Raw genomic sequence first — 14906 nt, forward strand, 5'->3', positions numbered from 1 at the left:
CGAATGTGAATCATCGTGTCGGCTCTAACCATCACTATCTCGACAAGCAGACTGGAGCCGCACGCATCACTTCGGGTTCCTCTCAGCGGCGATCATCCAGCTGAGAGATGTTTCCTTCAGTCGCCGGGTCTCCCCCGGTGTGGTGGGGGCCTGAGGAAGTTTTCAGGCTCGTAGATGGAACTATCAAACAGCATCAGCGAGTTTTCATTCCCAGAAGGAATACGGAGTCACTCACAGCCCATAGAGGTAGGTGTTTTCAGCGGCATGATGGAGTTTCTCGATGTCGTCCTCTTCGTGTTCACTTAGGGGTGTGATTTCTTCCATTGCGAGGACGAATGGGACGTTGTCACCACCACCAAGATACCACGACAATGAAGCATGCTCGAAGTATCTGGGTTAGAATCCGGCCTCGCTCCAGTCGAGTAGAGCTGGTATGCCATCTGAGCACCAGAGAAAATTGTGTGGTCGGATCCCACCGTGTACAAGCACGAGCTCGCTCTCCTGGAAACGGAATGGTTGGACGTCGATCCCTTGCCATCTCTTCTCATTCCAGAGACCACCATAGCTGTCGAATAGCCTGTCGTTGAAGTGTTTCTCGAGCTCCGCCACACTTCTGATTTCGACTTCTGCGTCTTCCCAGAGCATTCCATACGTTCGACCTCCGCCGACAGGACCCGGCACACTCCCGCGTTTCGTGCCCAAATGTTCGATGACTCCTACAATCGTGCGCAGCTGGTCGGGCGTCGGAAGTGCGTCGCTCTTCTCTCCTTCGATGTACTCCATGACAAGATATCCCCACCGGTTCACTCCTTCGCCACGTTCGAAATAGTAGTAAACCTCAGGAACACGAACCACGAGTGGATCCGTCAGGAGGTGGGCTTGTCTTTGACATGCAGCCTCTCCTGCATTGAGGAAGCGACTGAACTTGACGGCTGCGTTGGTGGAGTATCGGATGACTCCACATTTTCTATCCTCGTCGTGAGCGATGTCAGGCTCGCTCAGCCACTGCCGGAGAGGATTGTGGCAAGCTGCTACGATAAGGTCTTCATCGGTGTAGATATCGACAGCGTGCGGCATCGTTGCTGTGATGTATGCGTTGGTGTTACTGTCGAAGATGTGCTGAAGTTGGTGTCAATGCTGACGGACGAAGCTGGGAGCAGATGTCGATGCAAGTGACGCTGTTGCATACATGTACAAGTCCTGAAAGTGCAATCGCTTGAGCTGGGCGAGACAGAGCGCAGGCAGCTGTGACTTCTATAATCATTTCAGAATCTGGGAAGTCGCTAGCGTGGCGCTAAGCCCGTGACAGCTTCCTGGGCAGGGTAACATTTTTGGTTGGGTCCATACACAGCAAAGGTAATCATCTTCACAACACGTGTCATCAAAATTATTCTTGAAGCTACTAGTTCTTCGAAATGAGTACTAAGGTGGCGTTAAGGTGGCGTTAAGTGAGCTGAGAAAGTAAGTCGTCGTGACGGGTTGGTTGACGAAGCACGAGCCTAACAAGTTACGGAAGTCCTTGGTGGCCTGGCGCTCCGCTCACCGATGGAAATTCCCCGCGAAATAAACTCGACCGTCCCGCTGACAGATGAACACCTACCTCAGTCGCAAGAGAGATCATGGCTCCCACTATCCCGAACCAACAACGAAGACTGGACAAGTTGTCGTTCAGTCTTGCGGTGGAGGACCTGCATGCTGCACTCTAGGCCGAGTGTGGCTACATCTTACTATCAGCAAGGAAATGGATTTTGCGTCACATAAACACTTACACGGCAAATCTATGGCCGTTGAACTAGCCTAGTAGCACCTGCTGCACTTGGGCTTCCTCTTCCTCACTTAGTGGGAGCAGCTCAGCCAGGGAGTCTGAAAAATCCACCTTCGTGCCTTGCTGCGTGTTCAGACTTAGTGTGGCGCGCTCAAAAGATCTCGGATATATGCCCGCATGAGCCCAGTCTAGCAAAGTCGGTATGCCGTCTTTGCTCCAGATGATGTTGCGAGGTGCCACGTCGCAGTGAACAAAGGCTAGCTGACTGCTCTCGAACCGCACGTGGTCCATCTGACCCAGAAGCCTGTCGTTCCAATACTTCTCAAGATCTTGCAAATCTTCGATTTCGATCTCTTCATTCTCCCAAAGCATTCCTTGTGTCATACCACCGCCAATTGGGCCTGGCGCTTGCACAGGCAGGTCGCTCTGACTCCACAGGTGCTTGATTGCAGCCGCGATCTTTTCAACGTTCTCTCGGGCAACTTGACTACCGCAAGGAGCACCGTCGATGTATTGCATTACCAGATATCCGTCAGAGTCTCGCGTGAAGTGGTGATGCACCTCGGGAACACGGACGATGCTCGGATCGAGGATTCTGTGTGCAAGTTGTTGGTTCATTGCTTCGCTGGCCGAGACGTTGCCGAATTTGACAATGCACGATTTGGAGTACTTGATGATGTCTGCTCCCTGTTCTGGATCGCTGAGCAAGTGGCGATCTGGATCAGAACAGGCGGCCACAATGCGGTCCTCGTCGGTAAGATTGCCTGTCGGATATCCGGCGGAAGAGTGCGAATCAGACGCCCGGGGCACTCCAGGGTGACGATCTGCCAGATCCTCGTCTTCAGAGGGGAGCTCGGTATCCCCGTCTTTCATCATCTCATCTGCTGCCACATGAGAGTCCGGCGCTCGGTCTCGCGTGGCGTCCTCATCTGCATTACCTACAGCATTCTGGACATCCGTAGCTTGTTCCTCCATAACCGAGCTTTAACAAGCAAGCGCTTTGCGATCTCCTTTTGGTCCATCTGGGGTGATGAAAGCGGATAAAAGAAGGGAGAGAAAGAGGGAGGGAGGTGTCATTTGTTTTGAAGCTAGGCTCTACTAGCGCGGCGCTAGGCCCAATGAAGCACGCCCCTTCCGTGATTCCAGCGCGCAAGTGAATTCATCGCCCGTAAACAACAAACTCATCGAATTTCAGACGGCCTTGTTGCAACCCATCTCCCCGCCTGACAGACATACCATTGCATCGACAACACTGCATGTCCCGTAGCCAAGCTTCACTTCACCGGGATTGTATGGCTTCTTAGACTCGACCCTTTTCCATTTCGGCAGCCACCATCACGTATGAGTCTGTTGTCAAAGACCGCACGCTGGAGACTCCTTCTTCGACCGGGCAGCCTGAAAGTCCCCAGTACCCAGCATCCATGGGCTTCCCAGCGTCAAGCCCAGCATTTGCAAGTGCTGCATCGCGGAATCAGGACTAAGACTGTCATCAAAGCCAGCAAACTCCCCCGTGGCGAAGACGACGCAACCAAGGCAGATGTAGTGGAAGCCAAAAAGTCTTATCCTACCGTTCTGCAACAGCACTTGGACAATGTCCGAAAGTTCAAAGGTTGCGTCGTCCTCACACGGGTGGGCGACTTCTACGAAATGTACTTTGATCAAGTCGAGCAATACGCCCCGTTGGTCAACCTCAAGAAGGCCAAGAAAACGACCAAAGACTTCGGCGATGTTCCCATGGCAGGCTTTCAACATGGTCAGCTCGAGCGTTATCTCAAGATGTTTGTTCAAGACCTTGGGAAGCAAGTCGCCATCAGCGAGCAGATACGGTTACCGGAGAATGAGAGAACAGAGGGTCAGATGTTCGATCGCAGAGTCACTCGAGTCGTCACGGCCGGCACGCTTGTCGATGAGAACTTCATGGACCCATTCGAAAACAATTATCTGCTGGGAATCCACTTTGCAGGATATCTGCCGTCCAAATCCGAACAAAGAGACACCGAGTTATCCCTTGACCGTCAAAAGCGCAGCACCAAAGTCGGGCTCAGCTGGATTGATCTGTCTAGTGGAGACTTCTATACTCAGGCCGCGGATCTTGCATCACTTCCCTCGGCGGTTGCTCGAATCGGGCCACGCGAGATCGTGCTAGATTCTTCGATGCAATCGTACGGCCTTCCTCACCTACAAAAGACCATAAGCGATGCCAACCTTCCTGTTCACTTCCACGAGGTGCAAGAATCAACAGCGTCTGTCGCGGATTGGACCCCAATGCTGGAGCACGCCGTTCCGAAAGACAGACAGTCCGAATTCTCCGGTACAGAAGTCACAGCCGCAAATCTAGTGCTTGGCTACGTCAAGGAAAAGTTGCAGGACACCCAGCTCCAGCTTCAGGCACCCATACGACGAACTGACGACGAGTGTATGGCGATAGACCGCCAGAGCCTGCGGAACCTCGAGGTCCGCTCCACACTTCGAGATGGTAGCTTCTCGGGCAGCCTTTTGCACACGGTCAGGCAAACTGTCACGAAGAGTGGTGCGAGGCTTCTTAGCCAGAGGCTTGTGTCGCCGTCCATGTCGCTTGCGATAATCAACAATAGATTAGACCTTGTGCAGGAGCTGCGTGGGTTCGAAGAGCTGCGAGCCGACATTGTGGTGCTGTTAAAGCAGACTTCTGATACCTATCGCCTCCTTCAGAAGTTCTCAGTTGGCAGAGGCGATGCAGATGATTTGCTTGGCCTGGCAAGAACAGTGGATATCATGCAGCAAATAGCAGATCGTCTACACGATCATATTCTGGTGAATCAAGACAGATCAGTGCAAGATAGACAGGAGCACCTGTACAATCTCGATCTGAGTTTCTTATGGGATGTTCTGGAACGGCTCGATCTTGACCAACCTCTGAAAGCCGCCAAAAACATTCAGGCAGCCATCGATGAGGACGGCCTTAACCAGCAACATCTCGTAGAAGAGTCTGCAGAGGCAGAAGCAGAGCAGATGAGCGAAGAGGCCACAAGTGCCGACGCAGCAGGGCAGAAGTCACCGAAATTCTCCAAACGCAGGTCCCAACAGATGCAGCAAGATGACAGAGGGTTTGAGTTGAAACCAGAAGACATCTGGATCATGCGGCGAAATGCCTCGCCCACCCTAGAAAGAGCACATGGGGATCTCGATCGGCTGCTTCACGCGAAGTTTGACCTGGCGATGAGGCTCAGACGAGACCTTCGTGCGGACAGCCTGACATTGAAGTGGAGTGCTCAGCTTGGCCACTTCTGCCATGTGAAAGGCAAAGATGCTCAAGGCAACCTGTCAGCTTTGGCCGGTGCTCGTACGATAGGCTCAACGAAAAGCACGAAATCATTCTACTTGTCCGAATGGACACACCTGGGCGTGCGTATTGACGATGCAAAGCTGAGGATCAGGACTGAAGAAGAACGAGTATTTGGCAAGTTGCGAGGTGAAGTGCTTGAGAACCTCATGAAGCTTCGGCGCAATGCTGCTGTTCTGGACGAGCTGGATGTGGCATGTTCATCGGCAGTAGTGGCCAAGGAAAGGAAATGGGTGCGCCCCGTACTAAACGGCGGTACTTCGCACATAATAAAAGGAGGTCGACATCCAACCGTTGACGCTGGGTTGAAAGAACAGGGACGAAGCTTCACCTCAAACGACTGCGATGTTGGTGAGGATAAGAAGATCTACCTCATTACTGGCCCGAACATGGCGGGTAAGAGCACATATCTCCGACAGAACGCACTCATCACCATTCTCGCCCAGACTGGCTGCTTCGTGCCAGCAGAGCACGCTGAGATAGGGCTCGTCGACAAGATCTTCAGTCGAGTAGGCTCGGCAGACAACCTCTACCAAGACCAGTCAACCTTCATGGTGGAGATGCTTGAAACAGCAGAGATCCTCAAGCAAGCTACGCCGCGGTCGTTCGTGATCATGGATGAAGTCGGTCGAGGCACGACCCCCGAGGATGGCATCGCAGTGGGATACGCCTGCCTGCATCATCTCCACCACGTGAATCGAAGTCGGTCTCTATTCGCCACACACTTTCATGCTCTGGCTGACATGACGAGAGACTTCGACAATGTAGGATGCTACTGTACCGATGTATCTGAAAGCCAGGATGGCTCTTGGGCGTACGACCACAAGTTGAGGAGAGGCGTCAACCGAGCATCGCATGCGCTGAAAGTCGCTAGAATGGCGGGTCTGCCTGAAGAGGCTATCGCTGTTGCGGGAGATGTGCTGGCTGAGCTACATCGCGGGCGTGAAGGGCAAGATCATGGACAGAAACCAGAGGGTCGCCGCGCTGCATCCTCATCATCGTAGTGTCTCAGAGATGAAAGAACTGCCGATAATCTTCCTCGAGCTCTGCCACGATATCGTTGTGTACGGCTGAGCGAAAAGCGTTATCCTCGAGTGACACCTTGCTCTGGTTCAGGTCACAGCGAATACAGCGTCGAACCACATCGCTCCACCGCTGTCCAAACCTGTCGCTGATTTCTCCCATCTCAAGGAGACGATTAGCGGTCTGGAAGTCTGAGAGCTCGTGCTTGGTACCGTCTGCGTTCAGTTCGTCTGGTTGCTGGAGTTCGTCTAATGTCTGCCCCACGCAGAGCTCGATGAGGACTATGCCCAAGGCAAAGAGTGTTGGATTCCTTATCAAAAGCGTGGCGATGGCCCCTTGTCCTGCCGAAGATGCGACTGGAGCCCGAGCGGCGGACTTCAGGCTCTGTGTGATAAAAGCGTGCTCGGCCAAGACTTTGCCATTTTGCTGTATCAACGTGATATCGCTCTTGCCCCAGGTGGACAGCAGCCACGGCGTATCGTGCAGTCGAAGCATCCAAGAAGCCAAAGGGACGGCTAGACGATGTGCATCCGCGTTCGTCAACTTGCGTCCAGTCTTGCCCTGGTCCAACATGTTGGCAAGGGTCGATACCGTCAGTGTCGAGGTGTCGAGGAGGCGGTCCTTGGGCCAATAGAGACCATGACGGTGTTGGCTTGTAACGCCTATCATGTAGCCGAGACAGACGCCGCATTGCATGGACCGCATTTTGTCGATACTGCAAAGGTGTCAGTAGTGAACCCCCAAATAAGGCATCCTGCAAGATTACTCGCATGATGGGCGACTCACCTGTGGCAAAGGTCTCGAATCTCGTCAAGTTTTTGTTGTGGCAAAGGCGCAGTCTTTGCACCACCCTTTGCCTTGGTCGGACCTGCTGGATCGGCGAACTGTACTTTGCGCTTCCGGGTCAAGCAAGGAGAAGGTGTTGCTGTTGGACAAGCAGGCAAAGCCGCCTGCGTATCGAGTAAACGCATCTCAGCCTCTTGAATCGACCAGGACAATGGGTTCTGTTGCGATTGAGCACTGCTGTCATGATGCAGAACGATGCGAAATGTGTCGTCCGCCTCTCTTATGGCAATGTCGAACCTGCTCTCGCGCGCTCCCAGAGGTCGAAGGTAAATGCTAGCCTTATGAGGTGCTCCACAAGATACTTGCAGCCCATGTTGAAGTATCTCAAATGTGCTGGTGGCTCCCGCTCGGATATTGTCGTAGTCAGGGGTACGACGCTGTCTGCTCGACTTGAGAAGAGTCTGGCTCTGTTTGGTCAGGCGGTGGATGTGAGTATTATCACAATTGATGTCGTGGACTAAATCCATATACGCTGACTTCTGTAGCGCGAAATGAAAGCGCTTGTACGCCTGGCGAAATGACTTTGCGTCGTCGAAAGGCCCGTTGCCATTGGCATCAATGTGGAGTCTTTTCTTGAAGTCCTCGAGCGACTGGTGGATGCTTCTGACGTGGTCCATGAAAGACTCGTATGAGTCCCGCAACCTGTCTCTGAGGGCTTTCTGCAGGACATCTTCACTCCACGCACTACCAGTCGGATCCCGGAGCAGGTGGGCCTGCTTGTCGATGGAGATGCAGTCGTTCAACAGGATGCTGAGCGTATTCTGATATACAGTCGCCTCTGCCTTCATCTTTCGTGCCAAGATCTTGAACTCTCGAGAGGCATTGCAGATGACTTTGATCGTTCGAACGCCATCTGCGTAATGCTCCAGTCCCGATATCACGAGAGGTATTGATCCCAAGATGACCCCGACGATTTCCAAACCGGACATGACAGCAAACTTCTGTCGAGTTCCTTTGGCGTTCCGAAAATGATTGTTTCGACGAGAGGCAGGTCAGGAAAAGAGAATAGTGAACGCGTTTGAAAAAGGAGACTGGTTGAAAGGTGCCAGCGGATACAGACGTGGGCACTGGCGGGCCACGCCTCGCTTCGCTGCACGGCCACCTCATTTCAGCTCCGCCACGATGCAATGCGATGTGATAGTGAACACAGCTATGCTGCGCCTCTCTCTCTTTGAGCAATCATTTCAAAGAGCTTCACACGAATCATCTCCTACACCTTCGTCATCCCTTTGAGACATACTCTGAGGTTCTGAAGCCGAGTCCACAAGGCTCCTACCCTACAGACGAAAAAGACTCTCCCCGCATCGAGAGATAATCTGCTTCAAGACATGTCAATTGCAGAAACCGTACGACAGTGCATCGGGGCTTTCGATAACGCAACAGATATCTTCGGCGAAGATGTTCTCCTTGACCAGCTGGGTAGATTCCGCGCATGGATGGGAAATGTTAGTGCCCACACTACAGGAAAGCGATCACTACAGTACCGGTTACGCGAATCATACTACCTCAGTACTACAGTGATTGGCTATCTTACGGATCTCTCGGCTGTTCTACGTGGCCAGGAGCGGCAAAACATACATGTCGGCAACAACGAAAGTGATGGCAATGGCAGTTACGACGAGGACGACCAGGACGACGAGGACGACGGAGCTTTGTTCGGGATCTATGAAAGTACTCCGACAGCCTCGAGAAGCGAGGCGATTGAAGAGATCAGCAGCATCATTACGTGCCTGATGCGTGTGTCAATGGCTCTCCGCAATCCTGCTAAGGATGACCAAGTGAGATATGCCCTCGACGTTAGCGTGGAACACTTCGAACCTCACGATATCGAGCATGTTCGCACAAAATTTCCACGTGTGGGAGACGATGTCGTCCAGACCCTAACATCAGCACTGGCGAGACATCGAAGGTACTTCAAGTATCGTGAAGACCATCATGAGAAGCTGAACGAAGGGATCGACGAACGGCAGACGAATGGCGAAGAGCGCCCCAGTACCGTTGCAACTTCCTTGGTGCTGAAGGAAAAGGTAGTGTCCGGCCTCAATACATTCAACGACACAGGCTCCATATGCACTGCTACTTCATACGCCACGACTCGAGCCGGAGCGTCACATCTCAGCGTTCCGCCCCTGCCAGACGCCGGAGCTGAAGGCGAACCATTTGAATGCCCAATCTGCTTCCATGTGATCGAAGCTCCCGATGAGCGTTCCTGGAGGCGTCATGTCTACGAGGATCTTCCTCCATACGTCTGCATCACTTCCGACTGCGGTTCCCGCGGACGCCAGTTTGCACGTCGAAGAGATTGGCGCCGTCATTTGAAGGAGCATGACACGTGCTGGGTGTGCCCTTTCGACTGCTCAGATGCTTTTAACGACCCAGGCTCTTTTAAGAAGCACTTGAAAGCCGTCCACCTGCACGACAAATGTGATTATGCGGCGGAAAATCTACTGAGCTCGTCGGCACGGATAGGGCAAGGCCCTGAGTGTGTTCGGTGTCCTTTGTGCTTTGAAGGCAAGCAAGATGCGAAGACTTATTATAAGCATTTGGGTCATCACATGGAGCAGCTGGCATTGTTTGCGCTCCCAAGTCGACTTTACGGCGACGCAGAAGAGAGTGACTCTGCGCCAGGCGAGTCCGATGTTGCTCTGAACGTAGCTTCTGTGCCCATATCATCACCAGAGCCGGCCTCGGACGGCAACTTCTCTCCCTCGGGCAGATTCGAACCGGACACTGAAGTACTTGGCTTTGGCCCAGGAACGAGAGATGGTTCATATGCGGCCTCTGAAGTGGCTCCATTCAATTCCGATGAGCTTTCTCATCCAGTTGAGCCAGTAGCCAAGGGAGAGCCTCCATATCTCGATCAAGATCAAGATCAAGCTTCGCGAGCCGAGCCACTTGACCGAAGATCGTTTCACCCTCGTCCATCACCGGAACGAGAAGCTGACTACCCACCCACGAAGAGTGGGCATGACTCCATCTTGGGTCTACCCGAGTCTGGCCCAACAAACCCAGTATCAACAAGATTGACAACAGTTGATTCAAATACGTCTGGCCCAGTGGCCTCACCGTCTCTCCGTGAGCTGCCTGATCTCGCCGAACGGGCGACGATGCCCGAAACTTCTTCATCAATCGGCCAAAATAAACTACTTCAGCAAACCTATACGTCTCCCGGTGTGAACCCATTATCTCTGGAAATACCTGGCACCGACTCTCCCCAAATGCAAATTGGCGAATTTGCTACTGGGCTATCGAGGAATGGTAGCAAGCGCTCGAAGCAAGAGCGGCTAGAGCGACGCGACGATGAGCTTTACAAATGCACCTGGCCAGGGTGCTCATACAAGTCCAATCTAATGTGTGAAATCCGGAAACATTTCAACTCGCAACACCGGCCTGAACGGCCCCATGGATGTCCTCATTGTGACAAGCGGTTCAACTGGCCCAAAGATGTTCGTCGACATATCAGGCAAAAGCACAAGGAAGCCGTCACAGACGCACTGCCTGTCGTATCAGTGGGCAACGAAGCCGAGGACTCTTTCAAAGTGGTGGACAATTTCCGAAGGGCGGGCACTGAAACCTTGGACTAGGACAATGCGACAACATTATGGTGTCCCGCTTTACTTGTGAGCAAATTGGAACCCTTGTACTTCTGGAAATCTGTTTTACACGACTAGCCTCCCATTTAAAGCGCTCGAATGCGCTTTGTACGCTCATACTCAAGCCCTGGCTATCTCTACCTCGTGCTGACATTGTCCACATGCTCAGAGACAATAGCCTCCTTCAGTTCATCATCTTCTCGCTCAGCCGATAAACCTCCAGTAGCTGGTGCGTCCGGGCCATCAAGAAGATGTGCGACCTCTTCGAGTGTTAAACCCTTGGTTTCCACGAAGACAAACCAGATACACAGGACTTCGACGACCAAAATGACAATGTACACGAAGTAGAACTTCCAGCCGATTCTTTCAAGCCCGATGGGGTTGACATACTGGTTGAGGATCTGCGAGACGACATCAGCGAGAGGAGAGGTAATTGCGGAGTAGATGAAGGTACCGATGCACACGACACAAACGCCATGTTAAGGGCCAGCCCCTTGGCTCGAATGTTGAAGGGAAGAATCTCCACGCAGTATGCCACAGTAAGACCGGGCCACGCGAACCCAGCGACACCATAGAAGAGGAAGATCATGGCCAGCACAGCCTTGCCGGCTCCTTGGTTTCCTGTTTCGGCATAGACGGCAGAGCACGCGGTCCAGATCGTGAAAGTGACCAGCATACCCACACCGGCAATGAGGAAAAGCTTCTTGCGCCCGAAACGATCAACCAACATAGCGGAGAAGCCAATCGCAACCAGGAAGCTCCAAATCTGCAAGCCGCCGTTGAAGACAGCCTGATCGTAGGAGTCCGTCATGCCAACGCTTTCGAGAATGTCATGAAGGTAATACGAGACCAGCCCGTTGCCCGAGCACTGGGAGAAGAATGCAACCAGGCCTATGAGCAATAGTCGTTTCCTATTGCCCCGACCTTGCGCCATGATCTTCCAGCCTTGGTTGGAATATTGCTTTTCGATGCGGATCGTCTCTCGGATTTCATGATATTCGGCTTGCACGAAGGTATTGGATGCGTCCCCATTGGCGTGATACTAGTGGCTGTGTCAGAGCGAACTTTTGATCTATTGGACATGCTGGCTTACCTTAGCGAGGATGTTCAAAGCGTCAGCCTCTCGGTCCTTGGAGATCAGCCAGCGAGGACTCTCTGGGAGGAACCAGATTCCTACCATAACAGTCAGTACCCTTGCATGCCCTTACAAAGCCAAGGGCTGCTCACCACAAAGCTGAATGACCGGCATCAAAGCCTGAACAGCAACCGGGATCCGCCAAGCCGTATTGGTTGTGTAATTTGTTGTCCCAAAGACAGTCCATGCTGCAACGATGGAACCGGCGTACCATAGAGTATTGTACATGGTTGTGAGTTTGCCACGATGAGCTGGGTGGGCGAGCTCTAGGATGAGCAGGGGTGCGGAGCCTTGCGATAGGTTTGAGCTGACATGATGTCAGTATGTCAATGAACAATGTGTAGACGTGGATCACTTACCCCATGCCGACTAAAAATCGACCGCCGATGAACATGCCTGAGTCGACGGTGGGAACCACTGCCAGCTGCGTCAGATGAAGTCTTCGAATTCGATCACCTCTTACTGACCTTGAAGTATCACACCTATGACCAGCACGACAACGCCGACAGAAACCCCGGCTCTGCGTCCGAGGATGTCGGCAAGGTACGAAGCTATCAAATCCATGAGCATGAAGAATTCTCCATGGGTCCTGAGACACTCACAAAAGAAGATGGCGGAAAACGCTCCAACCTGCAAGATAGCACTGTACAATCCCAGCGTGGCACCGCTCGGGTTGTTGAAATCTGCAATGGTCATCAGCGTCTCTCCGAATCCTGGTTGATGACTTCGCAACTCACACTTCTGCCAAGGATCCATTGTCTGCAGCCCATTGAGAAGACTGCCATCGTACCCGTTGGTTGTGGCCCCAAGGAACAAGATGGGCATCATCAAGTATAGCTTGCGAAGGCCAGCATCCTTGTACCAGGTGACGGGAGGGACATAGAAGCCTTGGTTAATTTCGGCCTTGCCATGCTGGATCTTCTGTTCGACGTTGACCTCTTTGAAATCTTCCATCATTGGTAGAAAGCTTTGCTATGGGTGACACTTGGAGTGAGTGGTTTTCTACTTCCTCATGAGGCCATCGAGATACTTATGTGCGTCTCGCCCATGGCCTCGATCCAGCCTCTTGAATGCGGCCGCGCCACCTCCGCAGCACGTGTGATCTCGTGGTAGCTCCAAAATACAGTGCCTTTATGGTCTCCAATGGCAGACTGTCAAAGCCGTTCAGAATGGAGACCCACAACGGCTTTGGAAGTGATTGATTGGCTCCCACACTTTCGTGCGTGAATGTCACGCTAGCTTCCAGGCTAACGAGTACGACGCCACCTAAGACGTCTTTTTCTCCTCCAATGGGTTCTGGCATGACCTGACATTCGCATTCCATCATTCTCTGATTGCAGAGTAACCTGACATTCCACCATGCCTCCACAGATTCCTCACCTCCGCTCGACAGAGCTCTCGAAGCAACTCATCATCAACGATGAGCCCTTCCTGATGCTCGCAGGCGAACTGCAGAACTCCTCATTCACATCTTCATCTTTCATGAAAGAAGTATGGCCAAAGCTGAAAGCAGCGAATCTCAACACTGTCTTGGGATGCATTACCTGGGAGCAGTTTGAGCCAGAAGAGGGGGATTTCCACCTCGACGAATTGGAGAAGCTGATCCAGGATGCGAAAAGTTTGGGGATGAAGTTGATCTTGCTCTGGTTTGGGAGTTTCAAAAATGGTGAGTGAGTGCGGTTTGTTTAAGGCATCGAACCTAAGAGATCATCAGGCCTTTCGACTTACGTGCCACCTTGGGTGAAAATGGATCCCAAGCGCTTCCCGAGGGCGAAGATCCGCACAGCTACGACCGAGGCGCAAGCTGCTGATGTGCTCTCCATATTCGGCCAGAACGCGCAGAAAGCAGACTCTTTGGCATTCAAGACTCTCATGCAGCACATTAAACGGATCGACGAGGACCACTCGACTGTGATCATGGTTCAAGTGGAGAACGAAGTCGGCTTGTTAGGCGACTCTCGCGACCGTGGCGAGTTGGCTGAGCAGCAATTCAAACAAACCATTCCCACAGACCTCCTTGACGTTCTGGAGAAAGACTGGAGCAGACTCAACCAGCCCCTCAAACATACTCTGACTGCATGGCGAGAAGAGGGCTTCAGGCGCGGGTTGACATGGGCATCCTTTCCTGGTAGCAGAGTATACGTTGACGAGCTTTTCATGGCCTACCATTATGCCCTCTATGTGAATGCGGTGGCCTCTGCTGGCAAAGATGTGTACCCCTTGCCAATGTATACGAACGTCTGGCAGAACTATGGTTCCGAAGATCGAGACAAGTCTCTCGTGTTACCTGCCAAGATCGATGCGGCAGGTGGGAATCTTCCAGGCGCCTACCCATCTGGCGGTGCTATCGATAATGTGCTGGATGTATGGCAGACATTCGCCCCAGCGCTGGATTTTATTGCCCCTGACGTCTATCTCAACGACTACGAGAACTCTTGCAGGAAGTACAGGCACCGCGGACAGCCCCTTCTCATCCCTGAGCAGCGACGTGACGACCATGGTGCAAGACGAATCTGGGCGGCCTTCTGTTCATACCAAGCTCTGGGAGCAGCGCCCTTTGGTATCGACACTCTATCCGTGGAGGAGAATGTGTTCCGAAAACATTATGAGCTTTTGTCGTCTGTCGCTCCACACATTTTGCAAGCCCAAACGAAGACCAGCGCAAGCTATGGCTTCTTCTTTGATGAGTTGCTCGAAGACGGGACAGACACCTTCCCGACAAGGGAGATCGATATGGCTGGATGGCACTTGGCCGTCGAACGATCCTTTGTTTTCGGCAAGCCATCCGCAGGCAGTGGTGCCGTCATTCATCTTCACGGCAGTGAATTCCTGCTACTTGGGTGGGGCTTCCAAGTCAGCTTCACATCCTTGGACGAAAGAGCGTACTTCAACGGTCTACTCAAGTTCGAAGAGAAGGAGGTCGTGAACAATGCTACGGGTGAGCTGAGAACACTGCGTCGGCTCAATGGTGACGAGACGAGGAGTGGCAAGTGTGCTGTGATGCCGAGCGAGGATCCTGATTATGGTGGTTTTCCCATCAGTATCACGATCCCGGCGAGGACTGGTATTGCTGTGTGTGAGCCTTATGCTCTTTTCGCGGAGACCTAGACGGCAGGCTTATTTAATTACTCTGGGTTTCCTTATGAAGGTGGCATATACCTGCATGTCTATCCCACAAGCTGTCTATACGACCTGGTCCGCACCCTCAGAGGTACAGAATCT

At 52.6% G+C, this 14906-nt stretch overlaps 7 protein-coding genes across 7 annotated transcripts; 3 read left to right on the forward strand and 4 right to left on the reverse strand.

Moving 5' to 3' along the window:
* Positions 1 to 396: 396 nt before the first annotated feature.
* Positions 397 to 1264, reverse strand: M409DRAFT_56670 (uncharacterized protein; the record flags this gene model as incomplete). Its single annotated transcript, XM_033813366.1, has 2 exons — positions 397 to 1119; positions 1190 to 1264. 2 exons carry the CDS (start codon positions 1262 to 1264, stop codon positions 397 to 399), a joined length of 798 nt encoding a protein of 265 aa, XP_033665290.1.
* Positions 1265 to 1792: 528 nt separating this feature from the next.
* Positions 1793 to 2740, reverse strand: M409DRAFT_56671 (uncharacterized protein; the record flags this gene model as incomplete). The annotated part of the gene is made up of 1 exon (XM_033813367.1): positions 1793 to 2740. One exon carries the CDS (start codon positions 2738 to 2740, stop codon positions 1793 to 1795), a length of 948 nt encoding a protein of 315 aa, XP_033665291.1.
* Positions 2741 to 2883: 143 nt separating this feature from the next.
* Positions 2884 to 6091, forward strand: M409DRAFT_67911 (uncharacterized protein; the record flags this gene model as incomplete). The annotated part of the gene is made up of 2 exons (XM_033817607.1): positions 2884 to 2918; positions 3241 to 6091. 2 exons carry the CDS (start codon positions 2884 to 2886, stop codon positions 6089 to 6091), a joined length of 2886 nt encoding a protein of 961 aa, XP_033665292.1.
* A 4-nt stretch (positions 6092 to 6095) lies between these two features.
* On the reverse strand, positions 6096 to 7885 carry M409DRAFT_67912 (uncharacterized protein; the record flags this gene model as incomplete). The annotated part of the gene is made up of 2 exons (XM_033817608.1): positions 6096 to 6825; positions 6897 to 7885. 2 exons carry the CDS (start codon positions 7883 to 7885, stop codon positions 6096 to 6098), a joined length of 1719 nt encoding a protein of 572 aa, XP_033665293.1.
* Positions 7886 to 8284: 399 nt separating this feature from the next.
* Positions 8285 to 9993, forward strand: M409DRAFT_56674 (uncharacterized protein; the record flags this gene model as incomplete). Its single annotated transcript, XM_033813368.1, has 2 exons — positions 8285 to 9948; positions 9990 to 9993. 2 exons carry the CDS (start codon positions 8285 to 8287, stop codon positions 9991 to 9993), a joined length of 1668 nt encoding a protein of 555 aa, XP_033665294.1.
* Positions 9994 to 10686: 693 nt separating this feature from the next.
* Positions 10687 to 12638, reverse strand: M409DRAFT_67913 (uncharacterized protein; the record flags this gene model as incomplete). The annotated part of the gene is made up of 8 exons (XM_033817609.1): positions 10687 to 10950; positions 11004 to 11591; positions 11643 to 11722; positions 11777 to 11991; positions 12044 to 12101; positions 12152 to 12235; positions 12287 to 12367; positions 12422 to 12638. 8 exons carry the CDS (start codon positions 12636 to 12638, stop codon positions 10687 to 10689), a joined length of 1587 nt encoding a protein of 528 aa, XP_033665295.1.
* A 405-nt stretch (positions 12639 to 13043) lies between these two features.
* M409DRAFT_25284 (glycoside hydrolase family 35 protein) lies at positions 13044 to 14792 on the forward strand (the record flags this gene model as incomplete). Its single annotated transcript, XM_033807620.1, has 2 exons — positions 13044 to 13350; positions 13399 to 14792. 2 exons carry the CDS (start codon positions 13044 to 13046, stop codon positions 14790 to 14792), a joined length of 1701 nt encoding a protein of 566 aa, XP_033665296.1.
* Positions 14793 to 14906: the final 114 nt, after the last annotated feature.

This window comes from Zasmidium cellare (genome assembly GCF_010093935.1).
Source record: "Zasmidium cellare ATCC 36951 unplaced genomic scaffold M409scaffold_26, whole genome shotgun sequence".
NCBI lineage: Eukaryota > Fungi > Ascomycota > Dothideomycetes > Mycosphaerellales > Mycosphaerellaceae > Zasmidium > Zasmidium cellare.